Source organism: Saimiri boliviensis, chromosome 11 (assembly GCF_048565385.1).
Source record: "Saimiri boliviensis isolate mSaiBol1 chromosome 11, mSaiBol1.pri, whole genome shotgun sequence".
Lineage (NCBI taxonomy): Eukaryota > Metazoa > Chordata > Mammalia > Primates > Cebidae > Saimiri > Saimiri boliviensis.
In genome coordinates, this window is record NC_133459.1 from 26,049,616 (window position 1) to 26,075,004 (window position 25,389).

Consider the following 25,389-nt stretch of genomic DNA (forward strand, 5'->3'; position numbering starts at 1 on the left):
GCTTGTCCCTCTAGGCGGCGCCCCCGCGTGACTGCGCTTTACATAATCGCGGCCTCGAGCGTCACAGTGGCGTACTCCACGCCAGAACGAATCAAAGTGGACGAAAGCTCTGTGTTCCGCCCCTTCCCACTTGATCGACGTCAAAGCGCACCAGTGAACAGGGGTCTAGAGTCGTTGCGCCCGCCCAAGCCCGTCCGGGTCCGCCCCGACCCGCCTGCGCCCGCCCGCCTGCCGCAGCCAGCAGCCTGCCGCCGCCGCCGGGTTGTGCCTCAGACTGTCAGATAAATCGGCGGGCCGGGCCGGCGGGCCGGTGAGCGCGGCAGGGGCCGGACATGGCGGCGCTCTACGCCTGCACCAAGTGCCATCAGCGCTTCCCTTTCGAGGCGCTGTCTCAGGGGCAGCAGCTGTGCAAGGTGCGCGGGCTGGGGCGGCGGCCGGGAACTGGGGACGCAGGAGGCGCGGCCCGGAGCTCCCTATTCTGTGGGGACGTCTGGCGGGGTCGCTGGAGCAGGGTGTGGCAGTCCCCCCAGGCTGATGAGCCGCACCCACCCCGCTGGGGGTCCGACGGGGCACGTGCGGGAGCAGGGGCCCGGTCCAGGTTCTCGCGGCCGGCGTGTCCGGGTGCTTAGCAACAGCGGGGATTGGTCTCGGACCCCGTGAGGTCGGGGGAGGGACAGCGGGTCCCCTGCTTGCCCTGACTGGTCGTCCCCGGATTCCTTTGCGTTGCCTCCCCTGCTGCCGCGGTCTCCCTGGTCACAGACTGGGGTACCTCCTGCCCCTCCTGGGACTGAACTCCAAAGTTGGGTGCTGCTTGGGGGGAGTGTGTCGAACTCGGGCTCCTCACAGGCACTTTTTCGACTAGTTTCAGAATCGGAGGCCGCAAGGATTGATTTTTTTTAAGAAAGACCCACACTTTTCGGCCAGTCGCAGAATCGGAGGCAGCAAGGTTTTATTTTTTAAAAAGCCCCACAGTCAGGCTCACAGATCAGAGGGATCACTTCTCAGTATCCAGTATTCGTTCTTGCCTAACTAGTTGCTGATCAGTTTTTACTCCTGAAGGTCTAACTTCTCTTTTTCTTTTAAGTTGCTTCATCCCACTTTGCCTTTTTAAGTGACTAGAGATGCTGTGAGGCAACAGTTAAAAAGTCAGCAAACCGGCTGAAGAATAATATTGAGGTATTCCCAGTAATCCAGAGTTTGTGTCTCTTGATTTGAGTAACTCATAATTGTCTGTCATTTTTGCCTCAGAAAGTCATCACTTTCCATTTGCCAGTCTTTAGATACCAGGTCTGAGGGAATACAAGTGCTTAAGCGCGCTTTTTGGCCTCAAAATATGCATATTATGATTTTAAGGAAGTTATGTATATATAAATACTAATAATTTTAATCCAGCGCTTTGATTTTACAAGTAAACCTCAAAATCACACAGTGGCAGAAGAATCAGGGCTGGAATTCAGGACTTCTGATTCCCAGTCTGGGGCTTATTCATACGTATGTTTGTTTTACAATTTATGGCTAGTTCCATATAATCCATATAAGTTCTTACTTAACTCTCACATCAACAGTAGAGAAGTAATGCCAGTATTAAAATAAGGCCCAGAAAGTTTAAGTGACTCACTCAAGCATAGTAGCTATGCTAGAAATAGTACCCAGGTCGGCTTCCTGCTGAAGGCTGTTTCCATTTGTGACTGCCTTTTAAAATTATATCCTCATTTCATTTCAGGAATGTCGGATTGCACACCCTGTTGTGAAGTGCACCTACTGCAGGACTGAGTACCAGCAAGAGAGGTAGAATTTTTTTGACCATCAAAGATATTCATAGGTTTCTTTCCTCTTAAAATCTGTAATTGGTTGCATTTTATGTACAGATTTGTAATCAGTTGCATTGTAACATACAGCTCTGTAATTAATCACATTATATACAGACTCTGTAATTGCTAAATATTTAGGTTTGTGATCCATCTTGAGTTAATTTGTATGTGGGTTGAAATATACAATGAAGGGTGTATATTACATATATTGTTTCCTAGTTATTATCCATTGATTACTCAAGTTAAAGTTCTTTTTAAGGCCCTTGATCATTTTATATTGTGGTTATAATCTTTTTGACAAGAAGAAACCAATCCCACAACAGAAAACATGAGCCTCATGTTTCAATATGTACATATACAGAGGCTGAAGAATTTATAAGCCCAAAGAAGATATTTTCGGAAATGTGACAACCCTGATAAGAGTTTGTTAGCTCCCAGCTACTTGGGAGGCTGAGGCAGGAGAATCGCTTGAACCCGGGAGGCAGAGGTTGCAGTGAGCCAAGATGGAGCCATTGCACTCTAGCCTGGATGGCAGAATGAAACTCTGTCCCCTACCAAAAAAAGAGTTTTTTAGCTCTAGTCACATTTGAAACTCACTTGCCATTACACTTTCCTCGGGCAAATCTCTTTTTTTTGTTTGAAACAGTCTCTGCCAGCCAGGCTGGAGTGCAGTGAAGCCATCACAGCTCACTGCAGCCTATACCTCCCAGGCCTAAGGGATCCTCCCACCTCCCAAGTAACTGGCACCACAGTGCCACCATGCCTAGCTAATTATTTTATTTTTGTAGAGACAGGATTTTGCCATGTTATCCAGGTTGGTCTCTTACTCCTGGACTCAAGTGATCCTTCCTCCTTAGCCTTACAAGATGTTGGAATTATAGGTGTGAGCCACCACGCCTGGCCAAATTGAATTTTTTTTTTTTTTTTTTTGAGACGGAGTTTCGCTCTTTTTACCCAGGCTGGAGTGCAATGGCGCGATCTTGGCTCACCGCAACCTCCGCCTCCTGGGTTCAGGCAATTCTCCTGCCTCAGCCTCCTGAGTAGCTGGGATTACAGGCACGTGCCACCACGCCCAGCTAGTTTTTTGTATTTTTAGTAGAGACGGGATTTCACCATGTTGACCAGGATGGTCTCAATCTCTTGACCTCGTGATCCACCCGCCTTGGCCTCCCAAAGTGCTGGGATTACAGGCTTGAGCCACCGCGCCCAGACTTTTTTTTTTTTGAGACGGAGTTTTGCTCTTGTTACCCAGGCTGGAGTGCAATGGCGCAGTCTCGGCTCACCGCAACCTCCGCCTCCTGGGTTCAGGCAATTCTCCTGCCTCAGCCTCCTGAGTAGCTGGGATTACAGGCACATGCCACCATGCCCAGCTAATTTTTTGTATTTTTAGTAGAGACGGTGGTTTCAGCATGCTGACCAGGATGGTCTCGATCTCTTGACCTCGTGATCCACCCGCCTCGGCCTCCCAAAGTGCTGGGATTACAGGCGTGAGCCACCGCGCCCGGCCAAATTGAATTTTTTAAAGTGTGAAATGCAGGTATGAGTGGTCAGACATCTCTAGGGGACATTTCCATTGCAACAAAGTAATTTTTTGGTATACCAAGTTTGACTTTTGTGGAACTTTTGTAAGTGTAGGGGATCCTGCTTTGAGCAAGGTGGTGTCTATTTGTTAATTCATCCATACACCTAGAAGCCTAGTTTTAATTAGTCATTTGAATTATAAGAATATCTTCTCCAAGCCGGGCCTGGTGGCTCAAGCCTGTAATCTGAGCACTTTGGGAGGCTGTGGCGGGTGGATCACAAGGTCAGGAGTTCGAGACCAGCTTGACCAACATGGTAAAACCCTGTCTCTACTAAAAATACAAAAGTTAGCTGGGCATGGTTACCTGCACCTGTAATCCCAGCTACTTGGGAGGCTGAGGCAGGAGAATCGCTTGAGCAACAGAGCAAGACTCTGTCTCTCTGTCACCCAGGCTGGGGTGTAATGAGATGATCTCAGCTGGGACCACAGGTGCACACTACCACACCTGGCTATTTTTTTTTTTTTGTATCTTTAGTAGAGATAGGGGTCTTGCCTTGTTGCCCAGGCTGCTCTAAAACTCTTGAGCTCAAGTGGTCTGCCCGCCTCAGCCTCCCAAAGTGCTGGGATTACAGGTGTGAGCTACCACACCCAGCCTATCATGGATGTTTTCAAACATAAAAAAAGGTTAAAAGAATTAGTGATGATGGGGAAGAAGGCAGCACATCATACTGCCATGTGTGTACCTATGCAAAAATCTTGTATGTTCTTCATATGTACCCCAAAACCTAAAATGCAATAAAAAAAAATTAGTGAACACCCATATACCCTCTACCTAAATTCTGTAATATGCACTTTAGTGTATATTCACCTGTCCATCTGTTCCTCTATCCATCACTGTATCAATCCATTTTCTTTCTGATGTATTTAAAGTTGCAGGCCGGGCGCGGTAGCTCAAGCCTGTAATCCCAGCACTTTGGGAGGCCGAGGCGAGTGGATCATGAGGTCGAGAGATCGAGACCATTCTGGTCAACATGGTGAAACCCCGTCTCTACTAAAAATACAAAAAATTAGCTGGGCATGGTGGCGCGTGCCTGTAATCCCAGCTACTCAGGAGGCTGAGGCAGGAGAATTGCCTGAACCCAGGAGGCGGAGACTGCGGTGAGCCGAGATCGCGCCATTGCACTCCAGCCTGGGTAACAAGAGCGAAACTCCGTCTCAAAAAAAAAAAAATAAATAAATAAATAAATAAAGTTGCAGACAAAAACAAAGTTGCAGACATCAGTATACATGATCCCTAAACATTTCAGCATACACAGCATTATTTAGCTTACCCTTTTTAGCATATTTGTTTACCCTTTTTTTTTTTTTTTTTTTGGCAAAATTGGCTTATAATTTTTTTTTTTGAGACAGAGTCTCTCTCTGTTGAGCAGGCTGGAGTGCAGTGGCTGCAATCTTGGCTGACTGCAACCTCTGCCTCCCAGGTTCAAGTGATTCTCCTGCCTCAGCCTCCTGAGTAGCTGGGATTACAGGCACATGCCACCACACCTGGCTAATTTTTTTGTATTTTTAGTACAGACAGGGTTTTGCCTTGTTGGCCAGGCTGGTCTCAAACTCCTGACCTCAGGTGATATACCCGTCCTGGCCTCCCAAAGTGCTGAGATTACAGGTGTGAGCCACTGTGCCTGGCCTAAATATTAACAAAATATTTGATCACAGTGTCTCTTTTCCCACCTCTGGTGTTTTCATATGCCTTTACTTAGGAAGGAGAACAGAGAGTAAGGTCAACAAAGATAGAATCTCTGAGTTTATATTCCAAATATAGATACTTTATTTGTCACTTGAAATTTCTCAATTATTCTTCTGAATTAAGAATTCATTTTTTTCCTGCCAGTCCATTTTAGTATAATATTTTGAGGGTCTTTTCTGTATCTGATAATTTTATTTATTGATAACTTGCGGATGTCATAATCAGAAATAACTCACTCTCCATTTTAGCCAAAGCCTCATTTTATTTGAGATAATAAAATTCATAACCATGTAATAACTAAAAGACTTATTAGAGGCTAGGTATGGTGGCTCATGCCTGTAATCCCAGCACTTTGGGAGGCCAGGATGGATGGATCACTTGAGGTCAGGAGTTTGAGACCAGCCTGGCTAACATGGCAAAACCCCGTCTTTACTAAAAATATAAAAATTAGTTGGGTTGGTGGCATGCGCCTGTAATTCCAGCTACTTGGGAGGCTGAGGCATGAGATTCGCTTGAATGTGGAAGGCAGAGGTTATAGTGAGCAGATCACGCCACTGCACTCTAGCCTGAGGAACAGAGTGAGACTCTTGTATCAAAAAAATTAAATAAAAATAAAAGAGTTGTTAGAAAGATACTCAGACTTGTTAACCAAGCATCCAGACCATAATTCACCTTGGCCCTTAGCAATGAGCAAATTCCTTGGGTTTCAGGAGGAATCAGTTTTCAGATATTCTAAGAAAAGCCTGTGTTTCTTTCTTCCTTAACAGTAAAACCAATACAATATGCAAGAAATGTGCTCAGAATGTGCAGTTGTATGGAACGGTAAGTAGGATTTTTTTTTAAACCTAACAGTGACTACTAGGGTCTTGTGAAACCTTACCTTCTGTAACCTACTAATATCATTACAGTATTTTAATTGTAAGAGGTAGTTACGTGCAATGTATCTAGTACTGATTTCAGCTTTCAAATTTAGCTAATGCTTATCGTTAAGGAATTCTGTGTTTATAGTCACACTGCCAGGATTATTATTATAATTTTCCTTGAGAGGCTTCAGTGACCAGTGTGGAAAAAGAAAGGGAAAAATGATTTTTTTTTTTTTTTTTGAGACTGAGTCTTGCTCTATTGCCCATGCTGGAGTGCAATGGCAAAATAGCTTACTGCAATCTTCACTTCCCAGGTTCAAGCAATTCTCCTGCCTCAGCCTCCCAAGTAGCTGGGACTATAGGCACGCACCACCACACACGGCTAATTTTTTCTATTTTAGTAGAGAACGGGGTTTTATCATGTTGGCCAGGCTGGTCTCAAACTCCTGACCTCAAGTGATCCACCTACCTCTGCCTCCCAAAGTGCTGGGATTACAGGCGTGAGCCACCACAGCTGACAGGATGAATTTTTATAACTTGACCTTTTTGTTTGGTAGCAGTTGACTAGTCATTTTGATGAATTATTCTTTTTTTTTTTTGTCTTAGTGTTAGAGTTCAGGATGTTATGTGCTTGTAGGCATTCTCCCAGCATGTGTATATACTGATAATAGTAAAGAGGCCTTTTGAGAAATTTGGAAGCTCTTGCTAGTTTCTCCAAAGAGCTGGTTCTGTTGAATGTCTCATAGAAGTCTCTGCATACATACTAATGGGCTTTTGTTATGTGTTTATTTATTTATTTAAAAATCAATAGTTCTGTGCAGAAAAACACTTCACATAGTAGTAAGAATTGGGCTTCAGGTTGGGCAGGGTGGTTCACGCCTGTAATCCCAGAACTTTGGGAGGCTGAGGCAGGCAGATCACCTGAGGTTCGAGACCAGCCTGACCAACATGGAGAAACCCTGAGTCTCCTAAAAATACAAAATTAGCCGAGCATGGTGGTGCATGCCTTTAATCCCAACTACTCGGGGGGCTGAGGGAGGAGAATGGCTTGAACCCGGGAGGCAGAGATTGCAGTGAGCAGAGATCACACCACTGCACTCCAGTCCAGCCGGGGCAACAAGAGTGAAACACCATCTCAAAAAAAAAAAAAAGACTTGGGCTTCATGGCCAGGCACAGTGGCTCATGCCTGTAATTCCAGCACTTTGGGAGGCCGAGGTGGGCGGATCACCTGAGGTCAGGAGTTCAAGACCAGCCTGGCTAACCTGGCAAAACCCTGTCTCTACTAAATAATACGAAAATTAGCCAGGCATGGTGGCTGGCGCCTGTAATCCCAGCTACTCCGGAGGCTGAGGCAGAGAGAATTGCTTTAACTGGGGAGGCGGAGGTTGCATTGAGCTGAGATCGCACCACTGCACTCCATCCCGAAAAAGAATTGGGCTTCATTTGGTCGAAATAAAAGTAGATTTATGAAGTTGGCAATACATTTGTACCATGATTAATGAACTACAAAGTAGAAATTATTGCTTTTTTAAATGCAGTGGTATTTTATGATAGTAATTTATACTTGACCCTTTCTTCCTCCTCTTTAAGCCCAAACCTTGTCAGTATTGCAACATAATTGCGGCATTTATTGGGAATAAATGCCAGCGCTGCACAAATTCAGAGAAGAAGTATGGACCACCCTATTCTTGTGAACAGTGCAAGCAGCAGTGTGCATTTGACAGGAAAGATGATAGAAAGAAGGTAAATCTGTTTTTCTTGATTTTTCTTTCCTTTTAGATAAATTAAGGTGGGCTAACTGTGTTAAAAACACATTTAACAGGCCAGGTGCAGAGGTGCAGTGGCTCACGCCTGTAATCCCAGCACTTTGGGAGGCTGAGGCAGGTGGATCACGAGGTCAGGAGATCGAGACCATCCTGGCTTACCCAGTGAAACCCCATCTCTACTAAAAATGCAAAAAGTTAGCTGGGCGTGTTGGCAAGCGCCTGTAGTTCCAGCTACTGGTGAGACTGAGGCAGGAGAATCGCTTGAATGTGGGAGGTGGAGGTTGCAGTGAGCCAAGATCATGCCACTGCACTCTAGCCTAGGCCACAGAGTGAGACTACGACTCAACAAAAAACCAGTGCTTGCTTTGGCAGCACATATACTAAAATTGGAACAATACAGAGAAGATTAGCATGGCCCCTGAGCAAGGATGACACGCAAATTTGTGAAGCATTCCATATTTTTCATTCTCAGCAAATTGACACAAGAACAGAAAACGAAACACTGCATATTCTCACTCATAAGTAGGTGTTGAACAATAAGAACACATGGACACAGGGAGGGGAACACCACACACCAGGGCCTGTTGGGCGGTGGGGGAGCTAGGGGAGGGACAGCAGGGGGTGAGAGGATTGAAGAGAGATGTTTTAGAAATACCTAATATAGGTCATGGGGGGATGGATGTAGCAAATCACCATGGCATGTGTATACCTATGTAACAATCCTGCACAATCTGCGTATGTACCCCAGAACTTAAAGTATAATAATAAAAAAACCTTACACACCTATTAACAAAGAAAGATTTCTCAGGCCGGGCGCGGTGGCTCAAGCCTGTAATCCCAGCACTTTGGGAGGCCGAGGCGGGTGGATCACGAGGTCAAGAGATTGAGACCATCCTGGTCAACATTGTGAAACCCCGTCTCTACTAAAGGTGCAAAAAATTAGCTGGGCATGGTGGCGCGTGCCTGTAATCCCAGCTACTCCGGAGGCTGAGGCAGGAGAATTGCCTGAACCCAGGAGGCGGAGGTTGCAGTGAGCCGAGATCGCGCCATTGCACTCCAGCCTGGGTAACAAGAGCGAAACTCCGTCTCAAAAAAAAAAAGAAAAAGAAAGATTTCTCAGTTTCTTTCCTGGTTCTATTATTGACCTTAAAGAAGATATTCATATTTTGTTTTCTTCATTCATAAAATGTGGACCATCACATAAATAAAGTGGTGATTGGCAGAATTCTATAGAATTCTGTAAAGGAGAGACTGTAACTTAATCAAGATGGAGTGGCATTACCAGTTTTACTATCTGGCTATTTAAATGTTTCTATCTGTTGAAATTAAAGATTACAGGATTACATTAGAGGGAAGCTCTATGTGGAAGGGTGTACCTTTATAGAATAAGAATGATTTAGAGTTTGTTCATATTACTCTCGCTTAAAACCCTCCAGGTGTTTCCAGTTGTGCTTAGAATAAAACTCAGATCCCTTCAATGGTCCACAAGGCCCATACCCAGCTCTCAGTCTCATCCTCCATCATGCTTCCTACCTCTCACCTTGCTCTAGCCACACCGGCCACCCTGTAGTCTGTCTGACATGCAGGTCTCATTGTGACCTTTGCACTGGCTGTCCTTGTGCCTAATGCATCCTTTTCTAGAGTCTCATAACCGGCACCTCATGTCAGGTCTCAGCTCAGATACCACCTGCTCACAGTGACCTTTTACCTACTTCCTCAGTCGTTAATTTATCCTATTGTTTTATTGTCTTCATAGCATCTTACATCTTGAAACTAGTCTTGCTTATGTGGTTACATGTTTGTCCACCCCCACTAGAATGTGAGTTCTTTGTCCATCTTGTTCTCTGCTTTATTTCCAGTGGCCTGGCACATAGTAGGTACTCAATAAGTATTTGTTGAATAAAAGATTGCAGTTGAGCAACTTTTTTTCAGTGGCCAGAAATGCTTTTAAGAGGTACTAGGGCTTAAGGGCTGCTGACTCTTGCTTACCAAATTCATTAACTTACAATGGGAGGATATAACTTTCCAGTGACCAGGATACCCCTGCCTGCCAACCAGGGCACCTCTTCCCTGTATCAAGATACTGAAGAGTCTGAATTAGTAATCAGGAGGCAGCACAAGCAGCAGTCCCCCAAACCTGGGTCCCATCTGACTCCTGGAACTAGCTGAATGACCCTAGCTACTTACCCTCATTATGCATCACTTTCTTCATCTTTCTTCATGGGAATAACAATAGTTACTTCACAAAAACATGGGGAAATGTAATTCAGATAGGTATATAAAATAATATTGAACCTGGCACATAATAGAACTCAGTAAATAGTACCAGTATTATTACTGATTGGAATAGTTCATTTTTATTAATTTGGTTTTACTAGAATTCATTACCTTTCTGCTTTATTAATTACAACCCTGTCTAAAGCATTTGGATATTTTTAGAGATCTACAATTACACATTCATAAACTTTAGGAGAGAGCTGAATTTAGGGATTAAGAGTGGGAGATCTGGACTCAGAATGTGTGGATTGAAATCTTGGTTCTGTCACTTATTAACTATGTGACTTTGGGCATGTTAATCTATCAGCGCTTCAGTTTCCACATCTGTAAATGGGGATGAGCTGATCTCAGTGTTGCTGCAAAGGTCAATATATTAGTAAAGCTCTTAGAATGGAATCTGGTACATGATAAATACTGAGCGTTACCTATGATGATTTGTTATTGATAGTTTAATTCTCAGAGGATGCTATTTTATTTTATTTTTTTGAGAAGGAGTCTCACTCTGTCAGCCAGGCTGGAGTTCAGTGGCATGATCTCAGTTCACTGCAACCTCCACCTTCCGGGTTCAAGTGATTCTCCTACCTCAGCCTCCAGAGTAGCTGTGATTACAGGTGCACACCACCATACCCAGATAATTTTTGCATTTTTAGTACAGATGGGGTTTCACCATGTTGGCCAGGCTGGTTTCGAACTCCTGACCTCAAGTGATTAGCCTGCCTCTGCCTCCCAAAATGCTGGGATTACAGACATGAGCCACCACGCCCACCCAATGCTCTATTTTTAAAGTTTATTTTTAAGAGAGAGATCTGAGAAAAATGTCCTATGGATCTATGTGCAATTTTGATGTTCATTGTTTGCTCTCTTTTAGTGGAGTTGTATTGTTTTCAGACTCTTCTTTAGTGAAAGCACTTACCTGGGCAAGGTCTTATAGGGTGTGTTAAAATTAAGCCTTCAAGGCCAGGTGCAGTGGCTCATGCCTGTAATCCCAGCATTTTGGGAGGCTGAGGTGGGCAGATTGCTTGAGACCAGGAGTTCAAGACCAGCCTGGGAAACATGGCAAAACCCTGTCACTATTAAATACAAGAAACTTGGCCAGGCACAGTGGCTCATGCCTGTAATCCCAACACTTTGGGAGGTTGAGGCAGGCAGATCACTTGAGGTCAGGAGATTGAGATCAGCCTGACCAAGTGGTGAAACCCTGTTTCTACTAAAAATACTAAAATTAGCCAGGTGTGGTAGGGAGCACCTGTAATCCCATCTACTCAGGAGGCTGAAGTGGGAGAATCTCTTGAAGCTGGGAGGCAGAGATTGCAGTGAGCTGAGATTGTGCCACTGTACTCCAGGCTGGGCATAGATCAAGACTCCATCTCAAAAACAAAACAAAACAAAATAAAACAAAAAACAAAAAAAAAAAAAAAAAGAAAAGAAAAAAACAGAAAAAAAAAAAACAACCAGAAAAAAAAAAAATTAGCCAGGCATGGTAGTGCGTGCTTGTGGTCCCAGCTGTTCGGGAGGCTGAGCTGGGAAGATCACTTGAGCCTAGGAGTTCAAGACCACAGTGTGCTGTAATCATACCATTGCACTATAATGTGGGTGAAAGAATGAGACCCTGTCTATAAAATAAATAAAATTAGGCCTTCAAGCCAGGCCTGATGGCATGCTTTGGTAGTCCCAGCTACCCTGGAGCCTGAGGTGGGAGGATCACTTGAGCCCAGGAGTTTGAGTCCAGCCTGAGTAACATAGTGAGACTTTGTCTCTTAAAAAATAATAATAATCAGACTTTCAGGTTGAATCCTATAACCATGAAATTAACCAGATTGAAGTTTGATTTCAAAGTTTATTTTTATGTTCATTAACAAAAAAATTAAATGCCTATCATGTACCAGACACTGTTCCGGGTATTGGAAATACACTAATGAACTGAACAGACAAGACCTTATTCTCATGGAGCTTATTATGTGTGTGAAAGAGAAATGTGTGAGGAGAAAAATAAATGAACATAAAATTTAGATATTAATGCTATAAAGAAATTAAGTATATGATAGGGAGTAACAGCCTATATTGGGCAATCAGGAGAACCTCTGAGGAAATAACATTTGATTGGGAATTAGGATGATGAAAAGGTGGTAGCCCTGGGAAGCTCTGTAGGACAAAAATTCCAGAAAGAAGGACCAGTTGTGGAAAAACCCCAAGGCAGGAATGAGCTTGGCACATGATTAGAACAGAAAGAAAGTGGAGTGAACATGGGGAAGAGGAAGGAGACGAGGTAATAGAGGCAGGTAAGGGGCTATATTTAAGTCAACCTAGGCCATGAGGCACACTGCAGATAGCTCTTTACACTACAAGGAGGTGAGTGCGTGAAGCTTTGAGGAGTTCACCTGGGCTGTGCAATGGCACAATGGCAAGACTATTTTCACCTACTTTATTGGTTCTAAGGATGCTGGAGGGAAAACCTGGTGCCCCTATTGCAAGCATGCTAAACCAGTCGTATGAGAGGGGCTGAAACATGTTAGTGAAGGGTGTGTGTTCGTCTACTGCCAAGCAGAAGAAAAGCCTTGTTGGGAAGATCCAAATAATGACTTCAGAAAAAAACTTGGAAGTAACCACAGCACCTACACTACTTAAATATGAGACACCTCAAAAACTGGTAGAATCTAAGTGCCTTCAGGCCAACCTCGTGGAAATGTTTTTCTCTAAAGATTAAGATTTCATGATAGCAGTTATGTCTTGATTTTCTGATTTGTTATAGTATAAAAAAAACTGCATAGGCAGAATGTGGTGGCTCACACCTATAATTATAGCACTTTGGGAGGCCGAGGCAGGTGGATCACTTGAGCCCAGGAGCTGGAGACCAGCCTGAACAACATGGCAAAAGCCTATCTCTACAAAAAATACAGAAAAATAGCAGAGAGTGGTGATGCACGCCTGTGGTCCCAGCTACTTGGGAGGCTGAGGTAGGAGGCTCATCTGAGCCTGGGAAGTCAAGGCTGCCATGAGCCATGATTGCACCACTGTACTCCTGCCTGGGGGAGGTTGTGAGACCCTGTCGCAAAGCAAAATTACATACTTGCTTTGAATTCATGTTAGCAATAAGATGTTAAAAAAATAGACTATGGTACAGAGTTTGAATTTTATGCTAACTATAATGAGAAACCATTGGGTTTTAAGGAGAGAAGATGGACTCATAGGGTAACTTACTTCTGGGAGCCATTGCTATGGCGTTAGGCTGCAAGATTGGCTGGTCCATCCTCAACAGCAGCCTGGCCAGTTTAGGGGTCAGGTGCCTCCATATGATGGACTCGGGGACCATCTGGATGTAATGGATGGCCGATTTGTTCTCAACATCACATCTGGTTATCCTGTGGTAGAAAGCCTTCAAAAGCAGCTAGTCCAGGACCCTTTCTTTGACATGCATGTGATGGTGTCCAAGCTGGAAAAGTGAATAAAGCCAATGGCTATAGCAGAAGCCAGCCAATGCACCTTTCATGTTGAGGCTACTAAGAACTCAGAGGCTTTTATTGAAGACATTTGGGAGAATGGGTTGAAGGTTGGCCTTGCCATCAAACCAGGGGCTATACAGTTGAGTATTTGGCACCATGGACTAATCAAATAGATATGGCCTTAGTTATCACAGTAGAACCTGGGTTTGGAAGCCAGAAATTCATGGAAGATGAGATGCCAAACATTCACTGGTTGAAGACCCAGTTCTCATCTTTGGAAAAGAGGTCAATGGTAGAGTAGGTCCTGACACTGTCCACAAGTGTGCAGAGGCAGGAGCTAACATGATTATGCCTGGAAGCATTGTTATGAGTAGTGAAGACCCTAGATCTGTTATTGACTTGTTAAGAAATATATGTTCAGATGCCACTCAGAAATGTTCCCTTGATCAATGAGACCACAAGGAGTCCATTGTTGCTGCTCATGAGATCTCCTTTTTACCAGAAAACAGGAATATTGACTACCAATCATATTGCAGCTGAGGTGGTACTGCTTCACTCAGCAAATTATTCATTCTAATGATTAAAATTGACTGTGCAGAATATTCTAAGAGGTTAGAAATTGGTATGTCGAACTACATTTTTTGTGAAGCAGTTTAACAATTAGTATGGGAGACTTAAATTTTTTTTTTTTTTTTTTGAGGCAGGGTCTCATTCTGTCACCCAGACTGGAGTACAAGTAGTACAGTCTAGACTCACTACAGCCAATCCTCCCTCCTCAGCCTACCAAATAGCTGGAACTACAGGCACATGCCCCCATGCTCAGTTAATCTTTGTACTTTTTGTTGAAACAGGGTTTCTCCATGTTGCCCAGGCTGGCCTCGAACTCCTGAGCAATCTGCCTACCTCAGCCTTCCAAAGTTCTGGGATTTTGATGTGATACACTGTGCCCAGCCAACTTGATTTTTATAAAGAATAAAAATATGGCTGCAGTAGGGTTACAAACAGAAATGTGTCTTAATGCCTAAGGAGGGCATATTAACTACACTATAAAAAAAAATTCCATTTTACAGTCTAGAGAAAAAGAAAAACAAATTTTTTTTCTGTATTTCTAAAAAGAGGACATAATCATTTACATTTAAGAAACCCTTTAGCGGCTGTGGGGAAATGGCTTATTGGAGGTAGGGTGATCATTTGGGTAGCTCTTAACATCAGTGAGAGATGAGAATGTCTCTAGTAGAGTGGAAGCAGTGGAGTTAGAAAGAAGTGAGTAGATTAGACTGATGGACTTGCTGATGGGTTGGGGGATGGAGAACAAAGAGGCTTTGCAGATGAGATGAAACACTTCAGGTAAATGATGATGTGGCTTACCCATGTTCAAGATGAGGCACAAGATCTAATTTCAGGAACAAGAAATGAAAACTGTAAAATTCCATAATGTATCAGCATACTCCCTGCCTAATCTGAGAAATTCCAACCAGGCCTGCTGCCCTGTCACTTGTCCTAGTGTGTCCTCCAGTGGTTTTTCAGTCTGAATGCTGCACAGAGACACCACAGCTTCAGAGGGTGGCAGAAGCCACATTATGTTTTCCTAGCTTTGTGCCCTGCTCCCTGGTGCAGTTACTTCTGCTCAAAGGAGTCAACTTTTTCTACTTCAAATAGTGCCATAGCAGGCTACTACCAGGGACTGGGCCCTGGAAGCTACTCATTCATTAGTCTTTCTCTGGGGACCCTCTTTCTGTCTGAGAGATGGTATCCAGCATACCATTTTGTGAACCATTTTTAAGGTATTGAAACTGAGGTATAGGAGGGTGAGTTTGGGGAGATGTTGGCCAAAGGATTTTAGTTACATAGGAGGAATAAATTGAAGAGATGGATTGTACAACATGGTGACTTTTTTTTTAAATAAAATGTACTCTTGAAAATTGTTAAGAGAATAGATTTTAAGTGTTCTCACACACAAAAAAAACTAGAACGGATACGGTGGCTCACGCCTGTAATCCCAGCACTTTGGGAGGCTAAGATGGACAGATCGTGAGGTCAGGAGTTTGAGACCAGCCTGGCCAACATGGTGAAACCCCATCTCTACTAAAAATGCAAAAAAAAAATTAGCTGGGCATGGTGGCAGGCACCTGTAACCCCAGCTACTTGGGAGGCTGAGGCAGCAGAATCACTTGAACCCCAGGAGACAGAGGTTGCAGTGAGCCAAAACCATACCACTGCACTCCAGACTGGGCAACAGAGCAAGACTTTGTCTCAAAAAGAAACAAAAACAATATGAGGTAGTAATGTTAGTTAGCTTAATTTAGCCATTCTATAATGTGTGTGTGTGTGTGTGTGTGTGTGTGTGTGTGTGTATATATATATTTTTTTTTTTATATTCTTTTTTTTTTTTTTTTTTTTTTTGAGACAGAGTTTCGCTCTTGTTACCCAGCTGGAGTGCAATGGCACGATCTTGGCTCACCGCAACCTCCGCCTCCTGGGTTCAGGCAATTCTCCTGCCTCAGCCTCCTGAGTAGCTGGGATTACAGGCACACGCCACCATGCCCAGCTAATTTTTTGTATTTTTAGTAGAGATGGGGTTTCACCATGTTGACCAGGATGGTCTCGATCTCTTGACCTCGTGATCCACCCGCCTCGGCCTCCCAAAGTGCTGGGATTACAGGCTTGAGCCACCGCGCCCGGCAATATTTATTCATTTTTGAGACAGAGTCTTGCTCTGTTACCAAGGCTGTATGTAGTGCAGTGGCATGCTTACAGCTCACTGCAGCCTTGACCTCCCAGTCTCAAGTGATTCTTTCACCTCAACCTTCCTATTAGCTGGGACTACAGGCATGTACCATCATGCCTGGCTAATTTTTCTTGTGTTTCTTTTTGTAGATGGGGTTTTGCCATGTTGCCCAGGGTGGTGTTGAACCCCTGGACTCATGCAATCCACCCGCCTCAGCCTCCCAAAGTGTACATATTTCAAAATAACATGTTTTACACAATAAATATATACAAATTTTGTCATTAATAAAAAACGACCAGGTACAGTGGCTCACGCCTGTAAGTCCAGCGCTTTGGGAGGCCAAGACAGGCAGATCACTTGAGCTCAGGAGTTTGAGACTAGCCTGGGCAACATGGCAAAACCCTGTCTCTACAAAAAAATAGAAAAATTAGCCAGGCATGGTGGTGCTCGCCTGTAGTTCCAACTACTCAGGAGGCTGAGGTGGGAGGATTGCTTGAGCCCAGGAGGTGGAGGTTGCAGTGTACTCCAGTCTGGGCAACAGAGCAAGACACTGTCTAGAAAAAACAATAACAACTGATTAGGTGAGCATGGTGGCATGTCCCTGTAGTCCTGGCTACTCACGAGGCTGAGGCAGGAGGATTGCTTGAGCCCAGAAGTTTAAGGCTGTGGTGTACTGTGATCATATCACTGCATTCCAGTCTGGGGGAGACCCCATTACTTAAAAAAAAAAATCCAAAATACTGAAGTATGAATTTTATCATTCATCTGTCTTCTCCCTGCTGAGTTTTCCTTAATGAGAACCATGGTCTTCTGAGAACTTCACTTTTGTCTGTGTTTGCTAAGTTGAAGAGAAACAAAACAAAAAGACATAAAATTAGCAGTTGAAATTTATTTTTTTTTAATTAATTAATTGTTTTTTGAGACGGAGTTTCACTTTTGTTACCCAGGCTGGCGTGCAATGGCATGATCTCGGCTCACCACAACCTCCGCCTCCTGGATTCAAGCAATTCTCCTGCCTCAGCCTGCTGAGTAGCTGGGATTACAGGCACGCGCCACCATGCCCAGCTAATTTTTTGTATTTTTAGTAGAGACGGGGTTTCACCATGTTGACCAGGATGGTCTCGATCTCTTGACCTTATGATCTACCCGCCTCGGCCTCCCAAAGTGCTGGGATTACAGGCTTGAGCCACCGCGCCTGGCCAGCAGTTGAAATTTATTAAGGAAGTTTTATGTGCCTGGCATCATGTTAAGTGCTTTACCTACATTATGTCACTAGATTCTTGTAGCAGCCCTTTGCGACATGCCCAAAGTCACAGCTCAAAAGTTTGAGAACTGGGACTGAACCCAGAGATTCTGGCTCTCAATACCACGTTTGCAGCCACTGTACTAAATTCCCTCTTCTTTATCTTTGTCTCCTCGTCTTTCAGGTAGATGGGAAATTGCTGTGCTGGCTCTGCACACTTTCATACAAGCGGGTCCTTCAGAAGACCAAAGAGCAGAGGAAACACCTGAGTAGCTCTTCTCGTGCTGGCCACCAGGAGAAGGAGCAGTATAGTCGCCTGAGTGGTGGTGGCCATTATAACAGGTAACTTCAAGATGCATAAGATAGGACTAGAAGTGCTTCGGATGTAACACTCACACAATCATCACGGAACATATCATCTCATATAAATTTTCTATATTCTCTGTAGGTAGTCTGTAGGAGGAAGCTCATTTGTCTTATTTTATAATTCATATATCTTCCAAAGACAAGAGAGATGCCCATAAAGTGTCAGGATCTCCTGACTTTGTATTGTGTCTGAAATGTTTTGGAACTTACTCTACTTTCCCATGTATCGTTTTCACCCTTAGGGTGGATTCTCTCTCTAGAAGATTGGACGTTTCACTTTTCTGAGAGATAGAGCTTTTTCAATACATATTTAGCCAGGAGGCTGATAGATGTTCTAGGTTTGTCCTGGTGGCACCTAGTCAAAAAGATGTCTTTTCATTGTTGTTTTAAGCTTCTTTTCAGAGTATCTAGTGTTGTTAAGAGTTCTGGCTCTGGATGGAATCCTGGCTCTGTCAGGTTCTCTGTGGGGATCTTGGGCAAGTTTTCTCATCTATAAAATGAGGGAAGTAAGCCGGGCGCGGTGGCTCAAGCCTGTAATCCCAGCACTTTGGGAGGCTGAGGCGGGTGGATCACGAGGTCGAGAGATCGAGACCATCCTGGTCAACATGGTGAAACCCCGTCTCTACTAAAAGTGCAAAAAATTAGCTGGGCATGGTGGCACGTGCCTGTAATCCCAGCTACTCAGGAGGCTGAGGCAGGAGAATTGCCTGAGCCCAGGAGGCGGAGGTTGCGGTGAGCCGAGATCGCGCCATTGCACTCCAGCCTGGGTAACAAGAGCGAAACTCCGTCTCAAAAAAAAAAAAAAAAAAAAAAAAAAAAAAAAAAAGAGGGAAGTAATAGTATTACTTTATGGGGCTGTTGTAAAGATAAATTAGATAGTACATGCACGATGATTGTTTTATAACTGGCATACAGGAAATATTCAATACATTTCAGGTTTTTTTGTTATTACCGTTATGACTTTGTTTAATCAGCAAGCTCCATCATGGGTCAAGGATGCTGGTGGGAATGAAGAGCTGAATAAAAGTCATGCTGTTTTCCAAGAGTATACAGTCTGGTAGGAAAGACAGACTTATAAACAGATCATCTTAGTATAATGTAATGGGTACCACAGTAGAAACATGTCAGGAATGCAGACATGAGAGTAGTAATTAACTGCCTTGAGAAGTCAGGCAAGCAGACTGCAGAAGAGTTGGTATTAGAGCTATATCTTAGGATGAGTTGGAATCCTCAGGGAAGGAATGGACAGAGGCATTCTAGGCTGAGAAAAGCATTTGCAAAGGCATGGAAGGTATGAGACCACATGGAACCCTGGAGAACTGTAAGTCCTCTTATATTGTTGGAACTTATGGTGGGGAGCTGGGGAATGGAAGGAAAAAGGGGTTCTGCATCCTGGTAAGGAATGTAAACTTGATTGGTGAGGGGAGTGGTTAGTGGGAAGCTATTGAAGGGATCTATGCAGAGGAGAGACCAAATCTTCATTTAAAAAATTAACCCTGACTAGTTTGGAGAATGCATTGGAAGAAAAAGGGACTGGGGGCTAATTAAAAGGCTTTTTTGTAACAGTCTGAGTATGAGATGTTAAAACAAGAACCTCACCTGAGGCAGTGGCAGTGGAAGATTGAAGAGGCTGATTCAGGAAGACGCTTTGGTCGGAGAATTATGAGAAACTTAGATAATCTGATGAACAGACACATGAGCGAGAACTGAGTAAGTGAAGGATATTTAGATGAATAGGTAGATCTTTAACTGAGACAGAATGTAGGAAGTGGAGAAAATGTTTAGTTTTGAAAAGTTGAGTTTGAAGCATGAAGAATTACTTTCAGGAGGTTAGCCTAGAACTTAGAAGAGAGGTTTGGACATGGACCATAGGTAGCACATAAAGAATCTGGTTGGGCACGATGGTTCTCACCTTTAATCCCAGCACTTTGGGAGGCCAAGGCAGGCGGAGCACAAGGTCAAGAGTTCAAGGCAAGCCTGACCAACATGGTAAAACCCTGTCTCTACTAAAAAAAAATACAGAAATTACCCGGGAGTGGTGGCACACACCTGTAATCCCAGCTACTCAGGAGGTTGAGGCAGGAGAATCGCTTGAACCTGGGATAGGGAGGTTGGGTTGCAGTGAGCCAAGATCATGCCACTGTACTCCACCCTGAGTGACAGAGCGAGACTCTGTGTCAAATACAACAACAACAACAAAAGAATAACTGGGGGTAGGGATTATTTGAAAATGCAGATTCTGGCCAGACACATTGGCTGGCTCATGCCTGTAAACCCAACATGCTAGGAGGCTGAGGCAGGAGAGTTGCTTGAGGCCAGGAGTTTGAGACCTGCTGGAGGAACATAGTGAGACCCCATTTCTACAAAAAACATTATTAGCCAAGTGTAGTCTCAGCTACTTGGGTGGCTGATATAGGAGGATCACTTTGAGCTTTGGAGTTCGAGACTTGCTGTGAGCCATGATTGTGCCATTGCACTCCAGTCTGGGCAACAGAGCAAGACACTGTTTCTTTAAAAAATAAAAAAAAAGATTCCTGCTGCAGTCCCACTCCAGAGTTTAATTCAGCAGGACCTAGATAAAGTCCAGGAATCTACATTGTTTTATAAAGATCCCAGATGCTTCTAATGTAGGTGTTAATCATTTCCAACCACTATGCTAGGTAGTTGTTAAAATCATGCTCTTAAATGCTCTAATTCAGAATTCAGATTCAGGGTTGAGAACAGAAGTCTAGAAGTATTCAATATTTAAGGATTAGGAACTAATCCTTATGCAGCTTTCGTAAAAGTGGGATGACCAAACAAGGAGAACATTTGAAGAAGGATGCAGTGATCAGTGGTATCAAATACTGAAGACATGGCAAGTAAGAAAAGGTCTGGCCGGGCGTGGTGGCTTAAGCCTGTAATCCCAGCACTTTGGGAGGCTGAGGTGGGTGGATCACGAGGTCAAGAGATCGAGACCATCCTGGTCAACATGGTGAAACCCCGTCTCTACTAAAAATACAAAAAATTAGCTGGGCATGGTGGCGCGTGCCTGTAATCCCAGCTACTCAGGAGGCTGAGGCAGGAGAATTGCCTGAACCCAGGAGGCGGAGGTTGCAGTGAGCCGAGATCGCGCCATTGTACTCCAGCCTGGGTAACAAGAGTGAAATTCCATCTCAAAAAGAAAAAAAAAAAGAAAAAAAAAAGAAAAGGTCCGAAGAGTCCTTTGGACTTGGCAGTTGAAGACCCATCAAAGTGGAAGGATTGCATAACAGACTTCGAGCTTTTGTTTCAAGACTAGTTTTGAGTGAACTTACTGGGACTAAAACTGATTTTTAGTCTTGTAATGGGACTAAAAATTTGTGTAACCAGTAGGTTAACACAAATGTGAAGAACTGGACTGGCCGGGCATGGTAGCTCATGCCTGTAATCCCAGCACTTTGGGAGGCCGTGGCAAGTGGATTACTTGAGGTCAGGCATTCGAGGCTAGCCTGGCCTACATGGTGAAACCCCGTCTCTACCAAAAAATACAAAATTTAGTTGGGCATGGTGGCACGCACCTGTAGTTCTAGCTATTTGGGAGGCTGAGTTGGAAGGGATCACTTGAAGCCGGGAGGCAGAGATTGCAGTGAGCCAAGATCACACCACTGCACTCCAGCTTGGGAGACAGAGTGAGACTCCATCTCAAAAATAATTAAATAAATAACGAGACTGGGAGTTCAACTATATTGATCTGGTTTCTAGTCCCAGCTTTACTACTAACTAGCTATATGTCCTTTGGTAGATAAGTTGATCTTGAGCTATTTCTGCACAGTAGAAATAATAACTTATCTATACCTCACAGAATTATACGATACATGTGAGACAGTGACTGTAAAAGTACTTTTTAAACCAGAAGACAGATTATACTTGTTACTGAAGTTTTATTTCATGGTCACTAATAAGGCAGGTTATATTTAATTGATGAAGGCCAAGAATTTTTTTTGATCCTGTGGAAATTAGCTACCCATCCATCCAGGACCTACAAAATCATCACCTTGGTAGATTCTTTATTAATCGAGAATTATTAGCTTTTGCTTAGACGAGCTGTTATCTTACATTGGTCTATTTGACAGACTTTCATTGTGATGTTTTGTTAATTTTTTATTTCTAATGTGTGTCTCTCTATTTTTGCCATTAAAAGCCAGAAAACACTTTCTACATCTTCAATTCAAAATGAAATCCCAAAGAAAAAGTCCAAGTTTGAGTCAATCACAACTAATGGAGACAGGTGAGCCAGTTGGAGTATGTGTGCGCACACATTTGAAATGCATACACAGTTCCTGAAACAGGAATATATTTTAGGGTCTGCCTTGGAATTAGTCTGTGGCTGTCAGTGAACCTTATAAATAAGCAGTACTGATATCTGTTTATAAATCTAATCTTGTCATTAAATGATAAGAACTTGTAACTGATTTAATAGCTATTGAATTCTACAGTCTACTAAATAACTCCCTTACACTAATTCCTAATTCTTTTTTTTTTTTTTTTTTTAAAGAAACAGAGTCTCACTCTGTTGCTTAGGCTGGAGTGCAGTTTCATGATTTTGGCTCACTGCAACCTCCGCGTCCTGTGTTCAAGTGATTCTCATGACTCAGTCTTCCGAGTAGCTGGAATTATAGGCGTGCCAGCACGCCCAGCTAATTTTTATATTTTCAGTAGAGACGAGGTTTTGCCATGTTGACTGGAACTCCTGGCCTCAAGTGATCCGCCCACCTCAGCCTCCCAAAGTGGTGGGATTATAGGCATGAGCCATCTTGCCTGGCTTCCCCCACACTAATTCTAAGAAGTCCAGAGCTGGATGCTTTTCTCTGTGATCTGTGCCTCCAGGCAGGAGAGGAGTTGATTTTGAGAGGTAAAGACAAGTTGAGATTAAGACAGTTTTGCCAAATTTGTGAGGGATAATCCACACTTCCTTAGCATTCAGAAAGCCAGTCCAGTACAGATTCTGGATCAGGAGAGAATAAGATGTATTTACACAAGCCAGTCTAAATGCATACTTTTAGCCTTCACTTTCCTTTCCCCTCCTCAGTGATACTTCCTCTTGTGAGCTGCTTGGGTCCTAATAACCAGAGTGTCCCATCTGTATTGGTACAGTGGGCTGCTTCCCAACAGAGTCTTGGGACCAGCCATTTTCCTGTTCCTCCAGGTCTGGCTGTCCTAAAGTGATACCACCTGACACACTTCCCTAAGATCCTGGAAATCTTCTCCATTCTGAAAACTCCTCCCATTCACAGTTGTCGTTCCCAGCCAGTAGTGGCTATAGGAGCAGACCAGCATGTAGGCTTACCAGGACTGATTTTGTTTATTTAGAAAGATACAAAACGTTCTTTCCCATTGCCTTTTTTGTTAACTTGCTTTCAGGTTTTTAGACATTACAAGGTTTTTAGAACTGGTTTCAATGATTTTAAACTTCTTGAATTGAACCTTCTGGAATGCTTAATTTAGGTAGTCAGATTACATGGGGGAAGGAACCATAAAGAGCATCTTTCTGGCCAGCTTTACTGTTCTCTCAGAAGCTAGTCTGGCCACTGTGAAGAAAGATGTCGTGCAGGTTGTCCATCACCTCTGCCAGGGTGTGTGTCCCTGCAAAAACTACTTCAAGGAATGAACTTTTTGAATGTTCTGCTTTATAAAGGCCTAAGTCAAGACCTATCCCTTTAGATTCATTTCTGTTTTGTGCTCATTTATGATCTAGGCGGTTTGAATGACCTGGAAAAAGCTCATTCGTATCCTCCAGTTTAACGGACCAGCCCTTAACGTTCACTTTCTATTAGCTTATTTTCTCGAGATACTGCCACTATTCTTGCTGTCCATTGCTATGGATACATGAAGCTAAAAACTCAAGTTTTCTGTTCATTGTTTTATTGCATCCAGTCATCAGCAATGCTGTTTTTCTCAGGTAGGAAGCTGATTCTTGACATAGGTACATGGTCTTTCATGATGTCCTCCAGAAGAGATATTAAATGGTCATTTTGACCAGGCACAGTGGTTCACACATGTAATCCCAGCACTTTGGGATGCCAAGGCTGGTGAATCACCCAGGAGTTCGAGACCAGCCTGGGCAACATGATGAAACCATCTCTACAAAACATACAAAGATTAGCTGGGCATGGTAGTGTGTGCCTATAGTTCCAGCTACTCGGGAGGCTGCAGTGGGAGGATCACCTGAACCTAGGGAAGCTGAAGCTGCAGTGAGCTATGATTGCACCACTGCACTTGAGCCTAGGCGGTGAGACTCTGTCTCAAAAAAAAAGTGGGGGGGCAGGCGGGGCATGGTGGCTCACACCTGTAATCCCACCACCTTGGGAGGCCGAGGCGGGTGGATCCCCTGAGGTCAGGAGTTCAAGACCAGCCTGACCAACATGGTGAAACCCTGTCTCTACTAGAAATACAAAATAAGCTGTGCACGGTGGTGCATGCCTGTAATCCCAGCTACTCAGGAGGCTGAGGTAGGAGAGTTGCTTGAATCTGGGAGGGGAGGTTGCGGTTAACCAAGATCATGCCATTGCACTCCATCCTGGGCAACAAGAGTGAATCTCAAAAAAAAAAAAAAAGGTGGGAGATAATTTTTTCCTTAAAATGACATGCTAATTTATTTTTCAAAGTAATTTACCCTTATAATTTGAAAATTTGGAAATTTTTTCTGCTGTCACAAAAACTATTTTCATAAATTCCATTTGAATGTTCCTACATTAGCATTTTTAACATTCTATTCTACTTGCATTTCTTTTTTTAAAATGTTCATAGCGTAAGATAAATTACATTTTGCTGTCCTCTTTACTTTTTGTGGGATTTTTTTTCCTCTGCATTTACTTTACTTTGAGAAAAGCATTCTGACATTTTTTTTTTTTTTGAAGTCCTTTTTTAATGTCATGCAAACCAAAATTTCACTGTCTACCTATTCCTTTCCTTTTTTTTTTTTTGAGACAGGGTCTCACCTGTTGCCCAGGCTGGAATGGAATGCAGTGCTGTGATTTTGACTCACTGCAGCTTTGACCTCCTGGACTCAGATGGTCCTTCCCACCTCAGCCTCCCGAGTAGCTGGGACAATGTCCAGCTAATTTTTGTATTTTTTGTAAAAACAGGATTTCACCATGTTACCAAAGCTGGTCTTGAACTCCTCAGCTCAAGCGATCCTCTCAAAGTGCTGGGATTACAGGAATTAGCCACTATGCCTGCCTTTCTTTTTTTTTTTTTTTTTTTTTTTTTTAAGACAAAGTCTCACTCTATCACCCAGGCTGGAGTGCAGTGGCACAATCATGGTTCACTGCAGCCTTGACCTCCTGGACTCAAATGATCCTCCTGCCCAGCCTCCCAAGTAGCTGGGACAACAGGCACGTGCCACCACATTCGGCTAATTTTTTATTTTTTATAGATGGGATCTTGAACTCCTGGCCTCAAGTGATCCTCCTGCTTTGGCCTCCCAACATGTTGAGATTATAGGCTTGAACCACTGCACCCAGCCCCTAAAATATTCATATACTTTTAAATTTATGCTCCTACTCTTTTTATTCCTCATGTTTTCTACAAGTTGCTGCCCAATGGTTTTCCACTGACCTTTCTATACTACCACATTCTCTTTTCTTACTTATTTAATATTGAGG

At 43.6% G+C, this 25,389-nt stretch overlaps 1 protein-coding gene, 1 non-coding gene and 2 pseudogenes across 5 annotated transcripts in view; all 4 read left to right on the top strand.

Moving 5' to 3' along the window:
- The first annotated feature begins 212 nt into the window (after positions 1-212).
- FAM76A (family with sequence similarity 76 member A) overlaps positions 213-25,389 on the top strand; it is a 34,132-nt gene continuing 8,955 nt past the window's right edge. The window contains exons 1-6 of one of the 4 annotated variants that reach the window (XM_003921280.4): positions 213-413; positions 1,724-1,788; positions 5,848-5,902; positions 7,535-7,687; positions 17,583-17,740; positions 21,927-22,013. In XM_003921280.4, the coding sequence (XP_003921329.1) occupies positions 333-413; positions 1,724-1,788; positions 5,848-5,902; positions 7,535-7,687; positions 17,583-17,740; positions 21,927-22,013 (599 nt within the window). In that variant the 5' untranslated portion in view covers positions 213-332. The remainder of the gene's footprint in view (positions 414-1,723; positions 1,789-5,847; positions 5,903-7,534; positions 7,688-17,582; positions 17,741-21,926; positions 22,014-25,389) is intronic. The other 3 variants (XM_003921281.4, XM_010346062.3, XM_010346066.3) reach the window with 3 other exon arrangements.
- LOC120366116 (U6 spliceosomal RNA) lies at positions 8,067-8,173 on the top strand. The gene has a single exon (XR_005580867.1). It is a non-coding gene; the product is annotated as a U6 spliceosomal RNA (small nuclear RNA).
- LOC104652601 (thioredoxin domain-containing protein 17 pseudogene) lies at positions 12,298-12,691 on the top strand (annotated as a pseudogene).
- LOC101048040 (ribulose-phosphate 3-epimerase-like) lies at positions 13,203-15,755 on the top strand (annotated as a pseudogene).